Source organism: Sparus aurata, chromosome 7 (assembly GCF_900880675.1).
Source record: "Sparus aurata chromosome 7, fSpaAur1.1, whole genome shotgun sequence".
Classification (NCBI taxonomy): domain Eukaryota; kingdom Metazoa; phylum Chordata; class Actinopteri; order Spariformes; family Sparidae; genus Sparus; species Sparus aurata.
This window is the reverse complement of record NC_044193.1, coordinates 19,003,498-19,022,155: the sequence shown is the minus strand read 5'-3', so window position 1 is coordinate 19,022,155 and position 18,658 is coordinate 19,003,498. Positions and strand designations below refer to the sequence as shown.

Below are 18,658 nucleotides of genomic sequence, written 5' to 3'. Positions count from 1 at the left end.
GCATAAAAACATGTCAGAAAAGAATTTAAGATTATTTAATGTTCTTGTGATGCAGCCTTTAAAATAAGGGGCTGAAGTTTCATCATATCTCTAAACTTGTTGAGGGGGAAATTCAGAGGAAAATTCAGGGTTCAGGAGGTTAAACGTGTTGTTCACTCAGAGATCCACTAGGTGGCAATCTTAGTTTGTGAAAGCAACACATGAGGTTTGCAAACACACTGGAGGACTCAGAGCTACCTGTTTGATCACACTTTGTGTAACAATAATAATCTTGGGCTACTCTCGTGAAATCACGTGGACCTTTGAGTTGAACCACTCAAGTCCAGACAAGCATTAATCCTGATGTAGAGGATGATGACATGTTGAAAAAGATGTTGCACAGCTGTAATCTCATGTAATATAGCTGTTTCTGTGCGAGCAGGCACAGAAACATCCTCCACATTCTCACATGCAGGAGCGGACATACAATAAACACCTGTACAACCTGGCGCAATCTCACGCAACACCCATGGGAGCTGCGAAAAGGGGCCGCTGCTGATCCTCGACATGACTCAGACACTGTGTGCTGGTCAGCATGGCGACCCGGACCTGAACGCGTAAAAACATTTCAGCCTACAGAGAAATGTCAATCTTATCTGAGGGATGATGCAAACGTCTCCCCCACGCACACACGCACACACACACGCACTTCATCAGCCTGTCCGTCCTCTCAGTCTGATTAGAGGGAGTGGTTCAATAATGCGCCAGCCTCCGCCGGCAGCCGAAGAGTTAAATCTGCCGAGGCTGTTGTTGAGCGCACCATCCAACCGGGCTGTGTCGCTAAGGGAAGGAGACTTGAGGAGAAGCAACAGATCTCCCTCAGCTGGAAAAACAACCGCACATCTGGCCCGAGGAGCTGAGAAGAGACACCTGGACCGTTGTCAGGCTGCCTCGTCTCGTGTGGAGGAAAGGGAAAAGTTGTCAGGGATAGTTGTGGATTTTTTTTTATGTGTGTGCACAATTTGGATGAGATTTGTGGAAAAGTGTTTCATCCTGTCGCTCCGTGCCACCGCGCGTAATTAGCCATTTAGGTGTTGATGATTGTTTTTTCTTTTTTTGTTTTTTTTTTAATCAGCTACAACCTTGTGTTCACTGGTTGTGAATGAGTGCAACATCTGGAAGCATCGTCTGAAGGTATATATTGTGCTTTGTGTTCACACGCACGGTGAGCCACGGAACCAGCCTGAGTTCAGTAACAGGTGGTTTCTCACTTTGCCACATAAATCTGGATCAATGAGACGCGCGGGTCCTTCTAAGACTCGAGGTCTGAAATGAGGGCACACTTTGCGTTGATTTTCTGATCGTCTCTTTGCGAGCGGACACCAGTTTGTAAGGAAGACGGACCCTGCCTTTCAATGATAAGCTCGGTGTGTGTTTCGTCGTACCGCGGGCGCAAGTCGGGCAACAAACCGCCGTCTAAATCATGTCTGAAGGAGGAGATGTCCAGAGGGGAAGACTCAGACAAAATCATCATCAACGTAGGAGGCACTCGACATGAGACCTACAAGAGCACCCTGAGGACTCTGCCGGGGACGCGCCTGGCCTGGCTCGCCGACCCGGCGGACTCGCAGGTCAGCTCGGACTCGGACGCTGCGCCCCCGAGCGTCTCCGAGTTCTTCTTCGACAGACACCCGGGCATCTTCGCCTACGTGCTCAACTACTACCGGACCGGCAAGCTGCACTGCCCGGCCGACGTGTGCGGGCCGCTCTTCGAGGAGGAGCTGGCGTTTTGGGGGATCGATGAGACCGACGTGGAGCCGTGCTGCTGGATGACATACCGGCAGCACCGGGACGCGGAGGAGGCTCTGGATATATTCGAACCGCCCGACCCGGACGACACCGACGACGAGAGAGAGATACCGAGACGGTTCGGCATCGAGGACTGTCCGGACAGGTCGAGGGGCTGCTGTGAAGTTTGGCAGCCGAAGGTCTGGGCCCTGTTCGACGACCCGTACTCGTCCAGAGCAGCCAGGGTGAGTCCACCATGTGTCTCCTCTCCTCTGTGCGTGCTGACGGGCCGTCCATCCGTCAGCTTGACACCACGAAGCCCGCGAGTCATTTTCCGTTGATGTTGTTCTGTTTAACAGGTGTCCCCTCGAAGTTCAGCCAATCAGGCTGCAGCAGAGATTAACCGACTGCATGTGAGATATCTAGACTGTGTTTACAGCGAGGTTGTTATTATTTACCTCCATATAATGTCACAACATCGTCAAGAGCATGCTCATGACAATAAAGTGACGTCTTCAAATTGCTTCCCAAAGTCCCCCAAAACCTCAAGTCTCTTCAGTTACTCTCATAAATGACAAAGAGAAGCAGAAACTCCTTCAATTTAAGCAGCTTGAAGCAGCAATGTTTGACATTTTTGCATAGTTGGTGATTGATCTGCTAATCTTTGCAGCTCTGCACAGAGTATGTGTAAAAATAATGAAAGGCAGTCGGGAATCAACCAGTTTTTATCAGTTTTAGTTTGTATCTATCATTGTCTGAAGGATCAGAGTCTCCTGTGTGGCTTCCAAAAATAACACAGGGCACAAAAACACAATTTAAAGGAGCACTGTGTAGTTATGGAGAATTTTAATATTTACAATATTAACGAGGTAGTAATTCAATCTCAGAAATATTTACCATAACTGAATAAACAAGCCGTTCTCAGAGGAAGGTAAGGTCCCCAGAACACTGTTTGAAGCTAGAAAGGTGGCAGGGTCCACCACATATAAACAAAGTGTGTTTAATCAGTGAATTCAGTCATGAAAACAAAGAGAGTTTATTTAGATTGTTTAGGCCTAGAAAGTGCACCTTTCTAATCAGGCCAACTATCTGCCAGCCAAGTGTTCAGATTTCAGTTTTGTCCACGGTGACTCTAAATGTTCCTCTTTTATTGTCAGTGTTGCAATATCCTGCCGTCACCACCATCCATGTGGCTGACTGTTAAGGTCAAGAACACTCATGGATTTCTTCAAGTTTGAAACTATTCTCAGACGTTTTTGGCAGCTTCAGTTGAGTCTCGATGAGGTTTTTATTTTCATTTTCAGGATATGTCTGCTTTCTGGCCCCAGTTCGTGTGCTCCTGTCTGTTTCATTGACGGTGTTTCCAGGAACAGACATAAACTCGCCCACACATAAAGCATGAACATCCTAAAAAGATAGGCACAGTGGACGTCCTCTAGATTGTACGTCACTCTGGTTGTGTTTAAAAAACAATTCAGAGCAAAATCTCACAAAAAAACAAACGTGCTCTTTTGTTTGAGTTGGTTACTGTCGTAAAAGCAGGTCGTCTAGAGCTTTCTGCCACTAAAAACACAAAAGAGTGTGTCCAACCTAGGAAATGCGCCAACCTGCATTCACGTGGGTATTTACATTCTGTTAAAATATCATTTCTAAGATATGAAGTATGAGAAAAGTCAAACTGTGGCAACTGTTTGTGGAAAGTCTTCACAACATGACAGCGTCCTTGTGCTGCAACGATTAGTCAATTATTGGTCAATCGGAGGCTAATCGTCTACCATGTTCTGGTTCCAGCCCCCTAAATATGATGATTTGCCCCTTTTGTATATTATTTGTGACAGCCAACGAAGAGTCTTTGTGTTTTTGACTGTGCGTAAAACAAAAGAAGCATTTTGAAGATTGTGAAGCAGTAGGAAATTGTGACAAGCTTATTGACATTTTATAGACTCAAACATCAACTGATCTGTCGCGGGAAATCATCGACACATTAATCGATAGTGAAAATAAGCATTAGATCCGGCCCAGTTAGCCAGTTCTATAGAGAAATTGTTTGCATATCCGTGAGCTCAACCTCATCTAACACCTGTGGAACGACCTGGAACACCGTCTGTGAGCCAGGTCAGACCTCAGTGATGCTCTTGATGCTGAATGTAAGCAGCAGAGCAGTGGAGGTTGCTACAGCATCGTATTAATGCCCACAGGTTTGGAATGAGATGCTCAACAGTCACGCCTGGGTGGAGTGTTCAGGTGTCCCACTGACATTGGTTGGGATTTCACAGAACAAGTACTGGAACTAACGATTATTTTCATTATTGAATCACCTGCTGATTATTTTCACAGTTAATTATTGATTAATCGTTAAGTCTATGATGTTGTGAAAATGTTGCTCAGTACAATAAAGTGACGTCTTCAAATTGCTTCTTTTTTCCGATCAATAGTCCCAAACCCAAACACTCTTTATTAACTATTATAAATAATTAAGAGAAGCAGACATTTAGGAAGGTAGAAGCAGCAATATTTGATACATTTGCATAAAAAAATATAAGAATTGATTTATCGATTGTTCAAATAGTTGACCAATAATTGTCCTTTCATCGACTCATCGTTGCAGCTGTGCACAGAACCCACAGCTGTGTGTTTAAAAACATGATAATCATTTAGAAATCAACCAATTTTCTTTTTCTTAGAATATATATTTTTCTTATTCCTTCTCAAAAACTTGTTTACAGACAAAAATCTGCAGTACAGTTTCCTACTGTCATTTATGTTTAGGGTCAACTAAAGGGACAGTTCCCCCCAAAATATAACATGCATATTTTCCCTCTTACCTGTAGTGTTATTCATCCATTTAAATTGTTTTGGTGTGAGTTGCACTGACGTGGAGATATCGACGTTAGGGGTGTCCGTTTTCTCTTGAATGTAAAGGTGCTCGGCTTGTGATGCTTGAAGCCAAAAAATAAACAGTTTAGAAAAACTCAACGGCGATTTCTCTGCACAGAGTATGTGTAAAAATAATGAAAAGCAGTTGGGAATCAACCAGTTTTTATCAGTTTTAGTTTAATTTAAAGGAGCTCTGTGTAGTTATGGAGAATTTTAATATTTACAATATTAACGAGGTAGTAATTCAAACTCATTTACCATAACTGAATAAAAAAGCTGTTCTCAGAGGAAGGTAAGGTCCCCTGAACACTGTTCGAAGCTGGAAAGGTGGCAGGGCCCGCCACATAGAAACAAAGTGTGTTTAATCAGTGAATTCAGTCATGAAAACAAAGAGAGTTTATTTAGATTGTTTAGGCATAGAAAATCAGTCAGTGATTGGCGGCTGTGGCTCAGTGGGTAGAGCGGGTCGTCTAGTGATCGGAAGGTCACCAGTTTGAATCCCAGCTCCCCCTAGTTGCATGTCGAAGTGTCCCTGAGCAAGATGCTGAACCCCAAATTGCTCCTGATGAGCAGTTGGCGCCTTGCATGGCAGCCTCTGTCATCAGTGTATAAATGGGTGAATGTGGCAAGTATTGTACAGAGCTTTGAGCTGTCGTTAGACTGGAAAAGCGCTATAAAAATGCAGACCATTTACTTCTCTTCTGATTAAATATATATTCACCAAAACTACGGAGTGCACCTTTAATCAGGCCAACTATCTGCCAGCCAAGTGTTCAGATTTCAGTTTTGTCCTCGGTGGCTCTAAATGTTCCTCTTTTATTGTTTTGCAGTAGAAAACTTATTTCAGCCAGTGTTGCAATATCCTGCCGTCACTACCATCCATGTGGCTGACTGTTAAGGTCAAGAACACTCATGACTTTCTTCAAGTTTGAAACTATTCTCAGAAATCCTGACCCAGTTACTCAAGATAATCCGCAGACCTTGTTGTGAGCAGTTTAGAAACTGTGCGTTTTCTCATAGAAGAAATGCTAGCCAACCTAGCTCACTAAGCTAGCTAACAAAGGAAATACTTCCTAAGTGAAACTGTTTACAACAAGGTCTGTGAATTATCTTGAGTGACCAGGTCATGATTTCTTGAGAGGCAATGCTGTTGAGTTTTTCAAATGTATCTTTGAAAAACCCAGTCCCGACTAGTTCCATTATATTTGAGAGAAGGCCGGCATCTCCACAGTCGATCTCCACAACTCTGTTACTCACAGGAAAACAACCTAGATGGCTAAATACCACCATAAAATATGTATTTTTTCACTTCTGGCTCAACGGTCCCTTTAAACTGAGTGTGCTCTCTCTCCACTTGGTCTAAAAACTCCAACAGAAATCCAAATAGATATGCGATATTTGGGGAGAGGTAGTAGAAACATGTTTAAGCATGTTTCTTTAGCAAAATTCCAAAATATGCAACCGGTTCTGAACGATGTTTATGAGCAGCTCTCATAAAATTAGGACATGTCATGATGCATCAAGATTGAGCTGTCATCCTTAATGTTGATGTCATTGAAGGCCTGTGCTCTCTCCAGACACCTCGATGTGTATTTCAGTCTTGTGAATAAGCATTTTTTTTTTTCACTTCACACGTCAATATATGTTATGAAATTGTACCAAAAACCGCTGAAAATAGAGGAAAATGCTGTTTCATGGCAAAAATACAGTGACGCTGAAGTGTTCCCACACATCCTGTTCAAGGTTTACACTCACAGGTCCTCAAAACAGGAGTGTTTGAAAAGCTGGAGTGTACATCCATATACAGGAACTCATACGGTGTATTAGACAGAAGAACAGGCTCCACGTACACACGGAGGCAAGGGAGGAAATAATCATCCGTTCAAATCAACAATTGGAATCTATACATCTCGTTTTCTCCTGATGAACAAGATACACATCTGTTCGCCTCGTCGATAGAATAAATGTTGCTGCATTGTAAATTAAAATCAATTTGCTCTCATTTCTATCCACCGGGGACATGAGCCAGCTGTAGGCATTTAAAAGTATGCCTTGCCTAATGGCTAAGCAACAGCAACAGCAGCAGCAGCAGCAGCAGAGTGCTAAGTGAAGTTAACGTGAAAGTAAAGTATCGAGTGTCATTACGGCAGGAGTTGTCAGGCAGAGGGCCAGGGGCTTTCATCAGAAAGAAAAATACATTTAGTGCAGAAAGAGAGGCGGATGCGCGCTTTAATTTCTGTTTGCCTGTTTGTGCAGTTGAATGGTCTATTCAGAGACTCTCGCTGTGCTGCAGAAGCATGGTGCTCTTATTGCATGCCCGTCACTCTACAAACAGTGTTTATTTTAGCTTCTCGTCCAGGTGGCATTTGCAGGCTGTCACTGTCTCTGAGTCACAGCTGCCATCTGAGGATGACCGCGCTTGTGCCTGCCAGTTTATCAAGTCTCTCACTGCTGATTGTTTGTTTGTAAATTAATCATATGTGGATCTCTCTGGAAAAGTACACTATGAAAAAAGAGTGAGGACGAATAAATATTGACCCCTTTGTCCATTTCCTCTGCAGCCGGTACATGTAGGCATGTTCCCTGTGTGGTCTGCCCTGAAAGCATGCAGACCAGAGTGCATTTTCGGGGGACTCACGTTACCTTTATGGCCTTTTTATTTCCAAAGCGTCTCCGAGCTCATCTCAGGTAATGTGATTCCTGAAAGCCGAAGGGAAGTTAATCTGTCTATCATTTAAGCCACATCCTCCATCTCGCTATCAACCGAGACTGGAGGTGCCGCTCTGTGAAAGACATGAGAGGATCACACGCAGCTGTAACGTACAACGCAGGCAGACAGCTCTCTACTCCACTACGTTATATCTGAAATGAAACAGTGACTGTGAGATTTGAGTGTTGACTCTGAGCTTTCATTTTGTAACTTGTTGGCCCTTTGGTCCAGTTTTTAACAGTCATTCATGGTTCTCAGATTATGTATCTTAATGACTTTAATGAAGTTTGCAATGACAGAATGTCGCTAAGTACTTTACTCTAATCACATTTTCAGGTGTTTGTACTTGTTAATTTTCTCCCACTTTATTCTTCTACTCTACATTTAAATGCAACTATTACACTTTTAAATCCACTACATTTATTTTGATAGCTTTAGTTACTAGTAGCAATGAAGTTTGGAGCCAGCGTACCACATTTTTTCAATAAAGGTTCATTATGTAGTTTTGTTTTAATCAGAAGAGAAGTTTTTTTTTATATATATCCCTAAACAAACTAAATTAACAAACATGACTGTATAAACAAACTGACCTTAAAGGACAACACAATTCATACTGTTTCACTTTGCCAATTTGACCTAGAAATCCTGATCTCAGTGGTGTGAAAAGAAAGAATTAAACGCCCGGTTGTATTTGTCAGTAGGCAGGTTTTGTTACTTTTGTTACTTTTGTTACTCATCTTAATTAAAGAATGCCTATTTTTTGGTCTGTCTCTAGTCCTGGTAGTAACAGGAAACACATATCAGCGAGGGAACAGACTTTGACACAACAGCAGCGCTCTCCATTGAGTGGATGCTCGTCCATTCACCGTCTCTATCACTCTCCCTCTTCGCCTCATCCATCAGCACGGCCCTTCTTCTTTTGCAGGGCACAGTTTCCAGTTATTCCAGTTGTTCCACAGTTAACTGGGGATAGTGACCGGGGTAAACAATGCCTTTTCCCTGTTTTGGTTGCGCAATGCCAGATGCCCTTCCTTTGTTCCAATATTCATCCTTCGTCTGTAAGCGGCAGATCAAATATCATAGTGTAAGTAGAGCTGATACAGAACCGATCAATACGCGCATGGTGTCATTCTCCCACAGCCATTAAACTGTTTCATCAGAATGAGTTAAAGCAAAACAGTCGTCTATTGCAAGTTTAGAAAAGCCTTAACATTTAGTCATCACATTTAACACTTGGTTTAAAATTCTATTAATGACTGAAGTTTTGACTCCGAGTTCAACAGACATGTGCTGCAGCCATTTTCATATCTTTCTTGTTCAGGGGCTTTTTACCTTTAGTTAAGTCTTAACAACATACATGTTCCCACGGACTGAGGTCAGGTGAACGACTCTGCTCTCCTTAGTATCACTTACCTGCTGTGTCGTCCTAAATGCTGGGAACAAAGTATTAAAAATGTCAAATTCTGCACTTCTACTTAAAATGAACGTGATTACTTTCAAAGTTAACCTCACAGTGACTGCTTCACTTTAAACTAAAATACTGGAGCACAGAGCGAAAACAATAAAAGCATGTAATTGCTATAATGATAATTATACAAGACACGCTGTTATTTCAGTTGAAACACCTGCAGAGCTTCATGTCTCAGTCTCGTTACATTTGACAATCAGAATCGACATCAACGTCAAGCTCAGACCTGATAACTTTGTTTCAATCTTCCCTGATGCGATATTTCATAATTCTGCGGCCCTGCTGCCTATAATTAATCACTGCTGTGGTAATGGGGCTGCAACTCGTTATCAGCGGTGAGCAATTAAAACCGCCTTTCCCACAGAAAGGAGCAACGTGTTTTATTCTTTGTTGTGAGATTAACTGACTGGGATTCTTGAGGTCTGAGTCTAAATTTCCAATAACGTATTTGGCAATATAAACCAATGCAGTTATTTTTATTTGATTAATTGATTCTGATTGATTGACATTTAAACATTCAGACATACTACCTGGATTGGAATCCAAAGTATGCTTTTGTCCATTTATTGTCAAGTTAAAGATGTTTGTTCACATTACTGGTTATGGATCAGATACCCGAGATATAACTGATATTGACATGAATATTAATGGAAGGTTTAACCCAGAACACAATGAAACGTTAATCAGTATCCACCGATACGTTTCTTGTCGTGTTGCTGATCATGAAACTTATTCTCACATGTCACACTTCACCTCAGTGTGACGACGCCCTGCTGATAAATAATAAAGGAGCTCTCCTCTGGGCGCGACACCTTTCTCTGCTGCTCTTTGAATGAAACACGCGATTTGATATTTCACACCCCATCAAAGCGCCGCAGCCTCGTTAAGGAGACTCTTATAACACCGTATTCTCAGGGAAAGAGGGGTGTAAGCCTGTGTGATTACGCCGGTTGTTTGTTCTGCTCAGTTTCTAAGCTGTTTGCTGAAAATAGATTGGCTGCGTCGCCGTGAGATCAGCGAACGCATCACGGACGCTGCACACGGACTTTGCAGACTTTTCCTGTCGACTGAAAAAATAAAAATAAAAAAAAATAATTAAACATGGCTGAAAACACGTCATCCTCCTTCCACCTAGACCAGAGAGCGATTGTGAGCGAGGCGGACTGTTGGTGTTTGAGCTGCAATTTAACCATCAATGTCAATGTGATGCTCTTTTTAAAAGCCAATTCCGAAGGTTGAAATGAATAACTTGCTACAGAGCATTCATCTGATTTAATTACTAAGTTTATTTATCAGGGAAAAGGGTTGGATGGTGTTTTTTTTATCAGCTTGAAACCTCAGCAGGAGAAAAGACAAAAGAAAAGCTATTCCCCTTGTTTCAATTTTGATATATTTCAGAAGCGCCCAGAGGAAATTTCTTCCAACTGGCACAACTGTCCACACTGACTCCAGGTCAAAGGTCAAAGAACACTGCGACCTCGCAAAACACATTTCTGGCCAATACTCAACAATTCCCTGGATGATTATGACATAAATTTTACTCAAATGTCTAAAAGGGTAAAGCGATGAAGTGGTGATGTTTTATATCCAAAAAGTCAAAGATCAACTTCACCAAGATGTCACGCTGCGCTGCAAAAAATGTTCACACCAAAGCTTGGGAGCAGCAACTTGCCGTACAGCCACCAGGGAGTCATTCTAGTTTCTTGAATCTTATTGTGTGTGCGTTAGTATAATGTGTGAGGTTACGTGAGGGTGAAGTGAACCACGCAAGCACCACGCACTGACTTCATCGGCATAGAGTTTGCTTAGTTGTCCTGCAGTATAGCTTTATTGTCATCTCAAGAGTGGAGCTTTGGTCACATCAGAACAGATAGAGGGAGACTGTAACCCATCTCTGGTGTCAGATGTGGATGGCCTGATGTGTATCTCGTACCTGTTGGACTGGAGATCTCCTTTCTTTCTATTTTCCTACTCATCGATAAGGAAGAAGAGGAGAAGGAGGGTTCACTGCTGATATTTTATGTTATAAGTGGTGGCTTATGGATTTGCGTCCTGTCCATGCTGCAGTTCACTGATCGATGATGAAGGTTGATTAAAGCTGAAAACAACTAAATGCCCTTCAATAGCAGGGAGTGTGAGGTATAACTGCGTCTTACATTATGGTTTTATACTATTGATTACAATATAGATCATCCCTACCACCAGTTCTTTGTTTCTGGATCCATGGATAGACCTGATAGGTGGACTTTAGGTGTCCTTCGTCATCACTTGGGCCAACTGTCAGACGTAAACCAGTATGACATGAATTCTTGGAAAACCTAACAAGTGGCTGCTCTCCTGGGCTTTGCAGCTGTTGACTGCTCAGTGGGATCGTTGTTGTGGTTCTTGCGTATAGCGTGTCTGTTAGTAACAGAGCGTGATGCTGAACAGCTGGAGGTGATGGCTGTGATGGGACTCCCCAGCTGCTGCTCACTGATTCACAGCCTGCTGCCTGTCGCCCGTCCTACCTCGCTTCCTCCTGCTCTGATTTTCCCAGCTGGGACCGAGCGGCTGTCCCCTCGGGGCACCTCTGCTCTGTCTGGATTTTGACACCTGATGACCTTGGATCGATGTCTTTTTGGCACCAGTGTTTGGCATTACTTATCCTTAAAGGCTTTACCATTCTCTTCTCTCTTCTCTTCTCCCTTGGGAAGTTCAGATCCTCTAATCAAATCATCAATATTTTTAGATAACCAATGGATCACATGACATTGTGTAATGTTCAGCTTGCCATTCATAGTGAGAAACTCACAGATCATTAATATCAAATTCAACCCAGTGACATATTGAAGACATTTAGGATAAAGGATTTGTGTGCATTGGCACAAACTGTCCCTTTTTTGTGATACTAAGCACAACTTTTTGTGTTCATGTATGAGAATCTTAAAGATGAAATAAAGATGAATAATTGCTCTTTGTCAGTATCTGACCTGACAAACATATAAGCCAAATCGTTATGACGTTAACCAGCAGCGTAAACAGAACCACAACGTGGATGTAAACCGTGGATTCTGGTGCAACAGTCTTTGACCTGTTATGTCTACAACCGACCTGAAGCACCTCGGAACAACTCCGGCGCATTTCATCAATGTAGGGTTTCATTCAGTCAAAGAAATGTGGTGCACGAACAGAACATTTTGTGCCATTTTCTCAAACTGCCATGATACTATGTCACCATTCCCATCACCTCACAGATCATTTTTACATTGTTTAACTCGCAACTTTACTGTTTTCAGAGCAACTGTCATCGCTCTCATTGTGCCGTCCTCAGTCATAAAGCAAACAACACAGAGGCTGAGCACCAAACCGCAGACAGACAGAGTTAGGAACTAGTTTGTGAACGTAGAGTATTCAGCAGCTGAAGAGACAGGTATTTCCCTGAGGAGTTGTTGGAGAGCGAATATTGGAGTTTTGTCCAGCAGGTGGATGGAAACACATGCCCAAATCAATGCTGACTTTACTCTCTCTCTCTGCTGGATGCGTAAATAGACAGCTTTATTCTACCAGGTTGATTTGACTTTATAAGCTGATGATTTGTTAGTGTTGTGTTTATAGCTCATTTCCGCTGACCCCTAACAGTCAAACAATCTCAGTTACCCTAGGTTTGACCAATGGTAATAATACCATAGTCTACAAATACTCAATAAGTATAGACTGTTACATTTCATTTGCATGAGCTCTTAATTGGCTCTCACCGTCTTCATCAGCAGATGTAGACAGTCATTGCCACTCACACATCTGGTTTGACTATTTGGATTAATCAAATGTGTTGGGTTTACCACAAAGGGACCCACAGCAGACTCCGAGGCAGGCAGGTGAAAACTAAAAGAAAGCTTTAATGAAAACTGAAGTCCATGAATCCAAATCCAAAATCAGAAATACGGGCAAAAAAACAAAAAAGGCAGACAACAAAACAGGATTAATCCAATAGCAAAAAAACAAACCAAAATACGAACCAGAGTAACACCGGGGATGCAAATGCAGGAAAAAACACGATGGGATGACAGGACTCGGAAACATGGGAGCAAAACAGACGAACCAACGACGAGTGAGGGGAAAACACTGGCTTCAATACTCGGGGGGGTGATTAACTAATGAGACACAGGTGTGCAGAAAAGAAGGGCAGAAAAACAGACAAAAGGAAGACGTGGAAAGTGAAACATGACACAGGAAGAGAGAACTACAAAATAAAACAGAAAGTATCTAAACCATGGCAGGATGAAGTGAATTGTAATTGGACAGAACTAGAAATCTTTATAATTGACCCCCAACGTTACAGAATGCTGAAGGAAAGTGAATGTTCCTCAAAACTGTACAAAAGTAGCTCATTTAAAATAGAACTTTGTTGATCCCTATTAGAGGAATTTGCCATTACAGCAGCACAAGAAACTGACACTTAGAGGAAAGTAGCCGGACAATATAGGAAGAAAAGATGAGCAGTATACAACATAAATAATGGTATATAGTGTTTGTATCATATTTCACACACAGCAAGACCGAAGAGGCTATAGTACATTTACATTCCCAGGAAATGAAAAATAAAAAGCTCCGTGTTAACAATCATCCGGCCTCATAATGATTCCTGTGTGTATGCGTGTGTGTGTGTATGTGTGAGCAGACCAGCATGGAAACACTCTGTGGTGGCAAAGAGACATTACAGCAATCAGTCCGACACTGTGGCTGTGTTTAAAGTTTCCACTACTGTGCTGTAAACACGATATTGTGGTCTGCTTTTGTGTCAGGCATTAAATAAACTCTACAGACACATTTAAATGCCACAAGATTGATTGGACGTGACTTGGGGATGTGGAGGCACGCACATATCAAAGATACAAACAGCCACAGAGACAAACACTTCACTATAAACTCAGGAAAAAACCTCTGAGCAGGCGTGCGGCCACCTCCAGATGCATACACAAGGGTGTGAGGTCAAGCTGTGCTGTGTTATTGTTAGAATTTGAGCCTTTTATAAGCAGAGAAAATTGTCTTGGTGTGTGCCAGGACCTCCAGCACCTTCCCCGCAGAGGTGCCCCCGTGCCGCAGATACCCATCTCTGTTTAGTTCTGGGATAAACGTTTGGCATTTGAGTAAACCGAATGCTGTCAGAGCCTGTTGGGCTCATGGTGAGCATGTGATGATCTCTGGTGGCTGCTGGTTTGTCTGAATACTCAATACTCATACTGAAGCTCGGTGCAGGAGCCACTTCTTATGTGTGTGTGTGTGTATATGTGAAAGCCAAAACCTGTGATAATGTGCTCGGCTGCAGCGATATGTTTATTATACTTAGCAAAATGAGTTAATGTCACTGGGACTGATCACTATGAATAGGTGCATGATACTAATACAGAGATCTGATGATGAAACACATGAATGTTAAACTTTTAAACATTTTGGTTACTTATTTCCTAATCTTTATTTGTTCACAACTGAGGGTAAGAAAGCCTCAGATGTAGTGAGCAGAGGTGGATGATTTAATATTCCGCAGGGCTGGAACATAAGATGAGATTTTTCATACATGATTATTGTTGCTGAAATAATTCACAATAATGATATTATCACGATATTGATTATCACTACCTGAAGTGTGTCATGCTCTATTATTCCCTCTGACTGGATTTTGTGGGGCAGTAGCAGCCACATACTGGTAAGTAAGGTTCGGGGCAGCCAGCTAGCCTTGCTTTCTTCCTTTAAATGTTTCATGGCGGGTGGCAACCGGCGCTAAGGAGCATTACCACCACCTGCTATGACAAATGCACGAATGAAGTTGCTGGATTATTTACACAATATTATTATTTTATTTATTTTTGATATAATATCAATATTTACTTTTTCAGTATCAGGATTATAGTCGTTTATCATGACTTGCCTATCCCACAGTGCTAATCGTTGTTGTTAAGGTATGTTGGAGTTTGTAAGTGCTTGGCTTGTTAAGTCAGCGAAAACAATTTGGCTTCATATTATCAAAAATATAGTTTGATTAAGATGATGCTACTTTTTCCCCCTATTGTTGCAGTAAAACGCTTATAAAAGTACACATTCACACGCACAGTAACAAACAACGGGTAATTCTAGGTTGTCTCTAGATTCAATTCTCTGAAATGGAAGTAGAGCGATTACTTTCATTCTTTCCAAAGCCAAACTAAACAACATGGAGATACATAGCTGCCATGTCATACAGGCCAGCAAATGATTTAACATATTAACAATTGTATCTATCTTGCCTGCTTTTAAATTGATTCTCTTTTAGTGTGAAATCAGTAGTACTGGCTACTTAACCTGGCTTACTCTTTAAGTACCAATCTAATTGTGTTTTGAGAGCTGATCAAAACTATAATCTAAAGCTCATCAGATTCATACAGCTGTCAGTTTTTGCCACAGATTGCACAGAATGAAAGGCAGCACAAAAGCTGAATTATAGAGCTGTCTGAATGCGAGACACACAAATGAACTTCCGCGTCGTTCTTCATCCTTTCGCCTTTTGTTGACGTCAGAATCACCTGTCGTAGAGGTCAGTGCACAGAATCTTTGGATCAAAGTTCAATGTAGTTCAACTATTGACACACAATCTCGAGGTAAAATAGTAGTGTGCACCACAATGTCAGCTTTCCTGAGCTAGCTCTGCCTCTCTCCACATTGGAGTAGAGTGCATACCTCTGCCAAAACCCAAGAGTCCCTTTTTGTACTCACTCATAAATACCGGCCAGCTAAATACCCCAGATCTCTTTCAATAAGATCCATGCATCACTCCTCGAGAATTTTAACAAAAATGCAGAAGAATGCATCTTGCAATGTTGAAGAAAGTGAGAAAAAAATTCCTGGATTGGCCGAGGTAATAATTGCAAACTTGCACTCCTGGTGTGAACGCCCTGATAAGTGTTGTTTACTTATTGTTCTATTGGATGTATCTAGATAATTTAGCCGTTTTTCGACAGAAACTTTATGCCCTTGTTATTCATACACTTGCATGGATTAATGATCGGTTTATTTCTGGCCACTAACATGTTCCTGTGAGCTCCTTCTTTAACAAGTCCTCCTCGGATGTGCACGCTGGGCTCCACTATTATTATTCCGGTCTGTGAAGTGAAGGAGTGGGGCTCAGAAGTCCAGAGATGATTGATGAAAAACGGGGGTCATTTTTTATTAATTGACTTTGGAAATAGACTCGCCCAGGTGCTTCAACAGAGGCTGAACTCTCTTGTTTGATGGAGAACACCTTAATTACCTGGCGCTGACTGTATATGGGGCTCTTTTGTCTGGATAGCTCTCCAGTAGGAAATCATAGATGAGAGGACACAGTGAAAACATATTTTGCAACCTGGTGTGCGTTAGAGAAACTGTGAGTGCATGTAAATTAGTGCTTAGTGTTATTTTGATATTAAAAATAGCCTGTACTCCAACAGTTATCGCTGTTATAGAGTGTTCGGTCAGTCACCCACATCTCTTCTCGCTGCGCCCTTGCGGTAAAAGAGAAAAGAAATGTTCCTGTATCCCTGTCCATGTAATCCAATCAGGACAGAGAACTCCATAAAACGGCAGGCCTGTCAGGTGAACAGGCAGAAAGCAGGATCGACCATCAATGGCAGAACAGGGAAAGTTGCCAGTTATTAATTCCAATAATATATTCATTGTACATTTCAATAACCGTTGTTCTACTTAAAGTTGCAATATGTAAGATTTTTAGTTGAAATCATTCGAAAAAGAAATGAGATTATCGACAGAATGTAAGGGAATAACAGTCACGACGTTATGACGTCTATGCATGTCTGAACTGCTAGCTGCACGGCTAACTGAGCTAACTAGCTAACGACAGCTAGAGCTGGCAGCAGTTACCTTGGTGATTTGCCTTCTATTTGTTTTGTATATGAATTTGACCGGTGTCTGACTCTTGCATGTTGCATCTTTTGAGTAAAGCTTATAAGTAAAGTTTTATTTTATCCTTCTCAAATGTTGACTAAAGAGCCGAACAGAGGACAATAAACACATAATTTAGGGAGTGAATTGCAGAAAAATCCTTTTTCAGCCACACACACACAAACACACACACACACACACACACACACACACACACACACACCTTGTTGATGTGCAGGGAAACTGAGTCCAACAGGGGGAACTCCTGGGACAAGTTGAGGCTTCTTGTCCTGCTGCTCGTCTTCTCAGGGGATCCGAGCTGTGAGCACCTCAGAGCTCTGCGGGGACAAGGCTGAAGAAGGTTGTCACGGAAGAAAGATGCACATTATTTGGGTTGCACACATTATATAGACAGACAAGTATGCAGTGTGTGAGCTGGTTTTTGTTGTTTTGAATATAGGCTTCAGCTCTTCCAGCTCGCTAAACTCCATAGACCGTCTGCTTTGTTCTTTGTTTTGGTTCTTCCTCAATGAATTAGAGGTCCCATTGGACATTACAGGCTTAGTTTGTTTTTTTCTAGTCACAGTCCCAAACGCTATAAAGTTGAATGATATATGAGATGCCCTGCTGTTGGAAAATAGCTAAGTGCACAGGTACATATTTATCCAGCTGGAAGATTAGAAAGGTTGCTGAGGCATTATAATTTATCCCGGCTTTAGTAAACAATAAAGACAGCGCGGGTATGAGTTAGCACACAATGTTAGCACAAACACAGACAGGCACGGAGCATTGTGCCGGGTCAGGTGAAAACCAGGCTGCCACATCATTCAATTTACCTCCCATTTGAATTGTAAAAGTGGTTTGACTCGCTGGCCATTTTGGTTGAGTTTGTATTTATAAGACACATCATTTGCATTATATTGTTTTGGATTTGTATTGGAGCACTGAAACATGTCTAATAAACCTGACAACAGGACAGGTGACTGTAAGTCCTTCATGACTCAGGTCAGCGTCCGGAGTCTCTCCTTCTTCTGAACCTATCCCTGCTTTGGCTCCGCTCGCTCGTGTGGTTGGATTTTGACACCTCTTGCAGTCATTATATATTCCAAACACAGCTCACACAGTAGCCCCATGGTTCCTTTAGTAAGTCAGTTCTCAGGCACTAGATGTGAGCGCCCCCTGGCGCCTGCCACTGAGAGACCTTATGTTAATAGAATCACGTCTTCTCTCAGCATGACCCAGTCTCTGTGTTCATGGCAGTAATTGGTTTGAAATTGGTCTGTTTTCTCTGTCTGCAGGAGATTCAGAGGACTGTTCTCAAAGTGCTTTTTAGGATGATGATAATAATAATACAAAATATGTCTTTACTCACTCATCCTCAAACTAGGCAGTGGACATCTTGACGATGAATTATTTCCTCTTAGGTAATTCAGGTAATAGGATGTCATGAGGAGTCACAGAGGACGCAGAGGGAGAAAAAACATTATGTTTGATGGGTTTTTTTAGGGGTTGCGTGGTGGGATCCACTTGGAATGCATGATTGGTATAAAATAATAATATGTCATATATTTGGAACGGAGATAGGAGTGTCAGTCAAGGGTTTAGACCTCGCTTGGATCTGAACAACTATTATTGTTTTTACTGTAATAATTGCTTCAGTGGTCATTTCCCCCTCAGGGTGAATTGTTGTAACTCGTTGAAACTGATGCTTCATCTTGCGCCACCATCAGGTCAAACATTTGATATATATATATGATCATAGTCATTGTGCTAATGTTAGCATGCTGATGTTAGCATTTACTTCAAAGCACCACCAAACACAAAGCGAAGTTTCGCTCTAGTGGTGGTGAGTTTGATTGTCCTACCATTTGTGTTTCTTCCCGTTATTCACACAAGTGTTTATTCAAACAGACAGACACATACAGCACACACCAAGGTGTGTGTGT

At 42.0% G+C, this 18,658-nt stretch overlaps 1 protein-coding gene across 2 annotated transcripts in view; it reads left to right on the top strand.

Annotated features, from left to right (window-relative positions):
* Positions 1-736: 736 nt before the first annotated feature.
* Positions 737-18,658, top strand: part of kcnc4 (potassium voltage-gated channel, Shaw-related subfamily, member 4) — a 28,602-nt gene continuing 10,680 nt past the window's right edge. For both annotated transcript variants that reach the window (XM_030422644.1, XM_030422645.1), the window contains exon 1: positions 737-2,012. In XM_030422644.1, the coding sequence (XP_030278504.1) occupies positions 1,395-2,012 (618 nt within the window). In that variant the 5' untranslated portion in view covers positions 737-1,394. The remainder of the gene's footprint in view (positions 2,013-18,658) is intronic.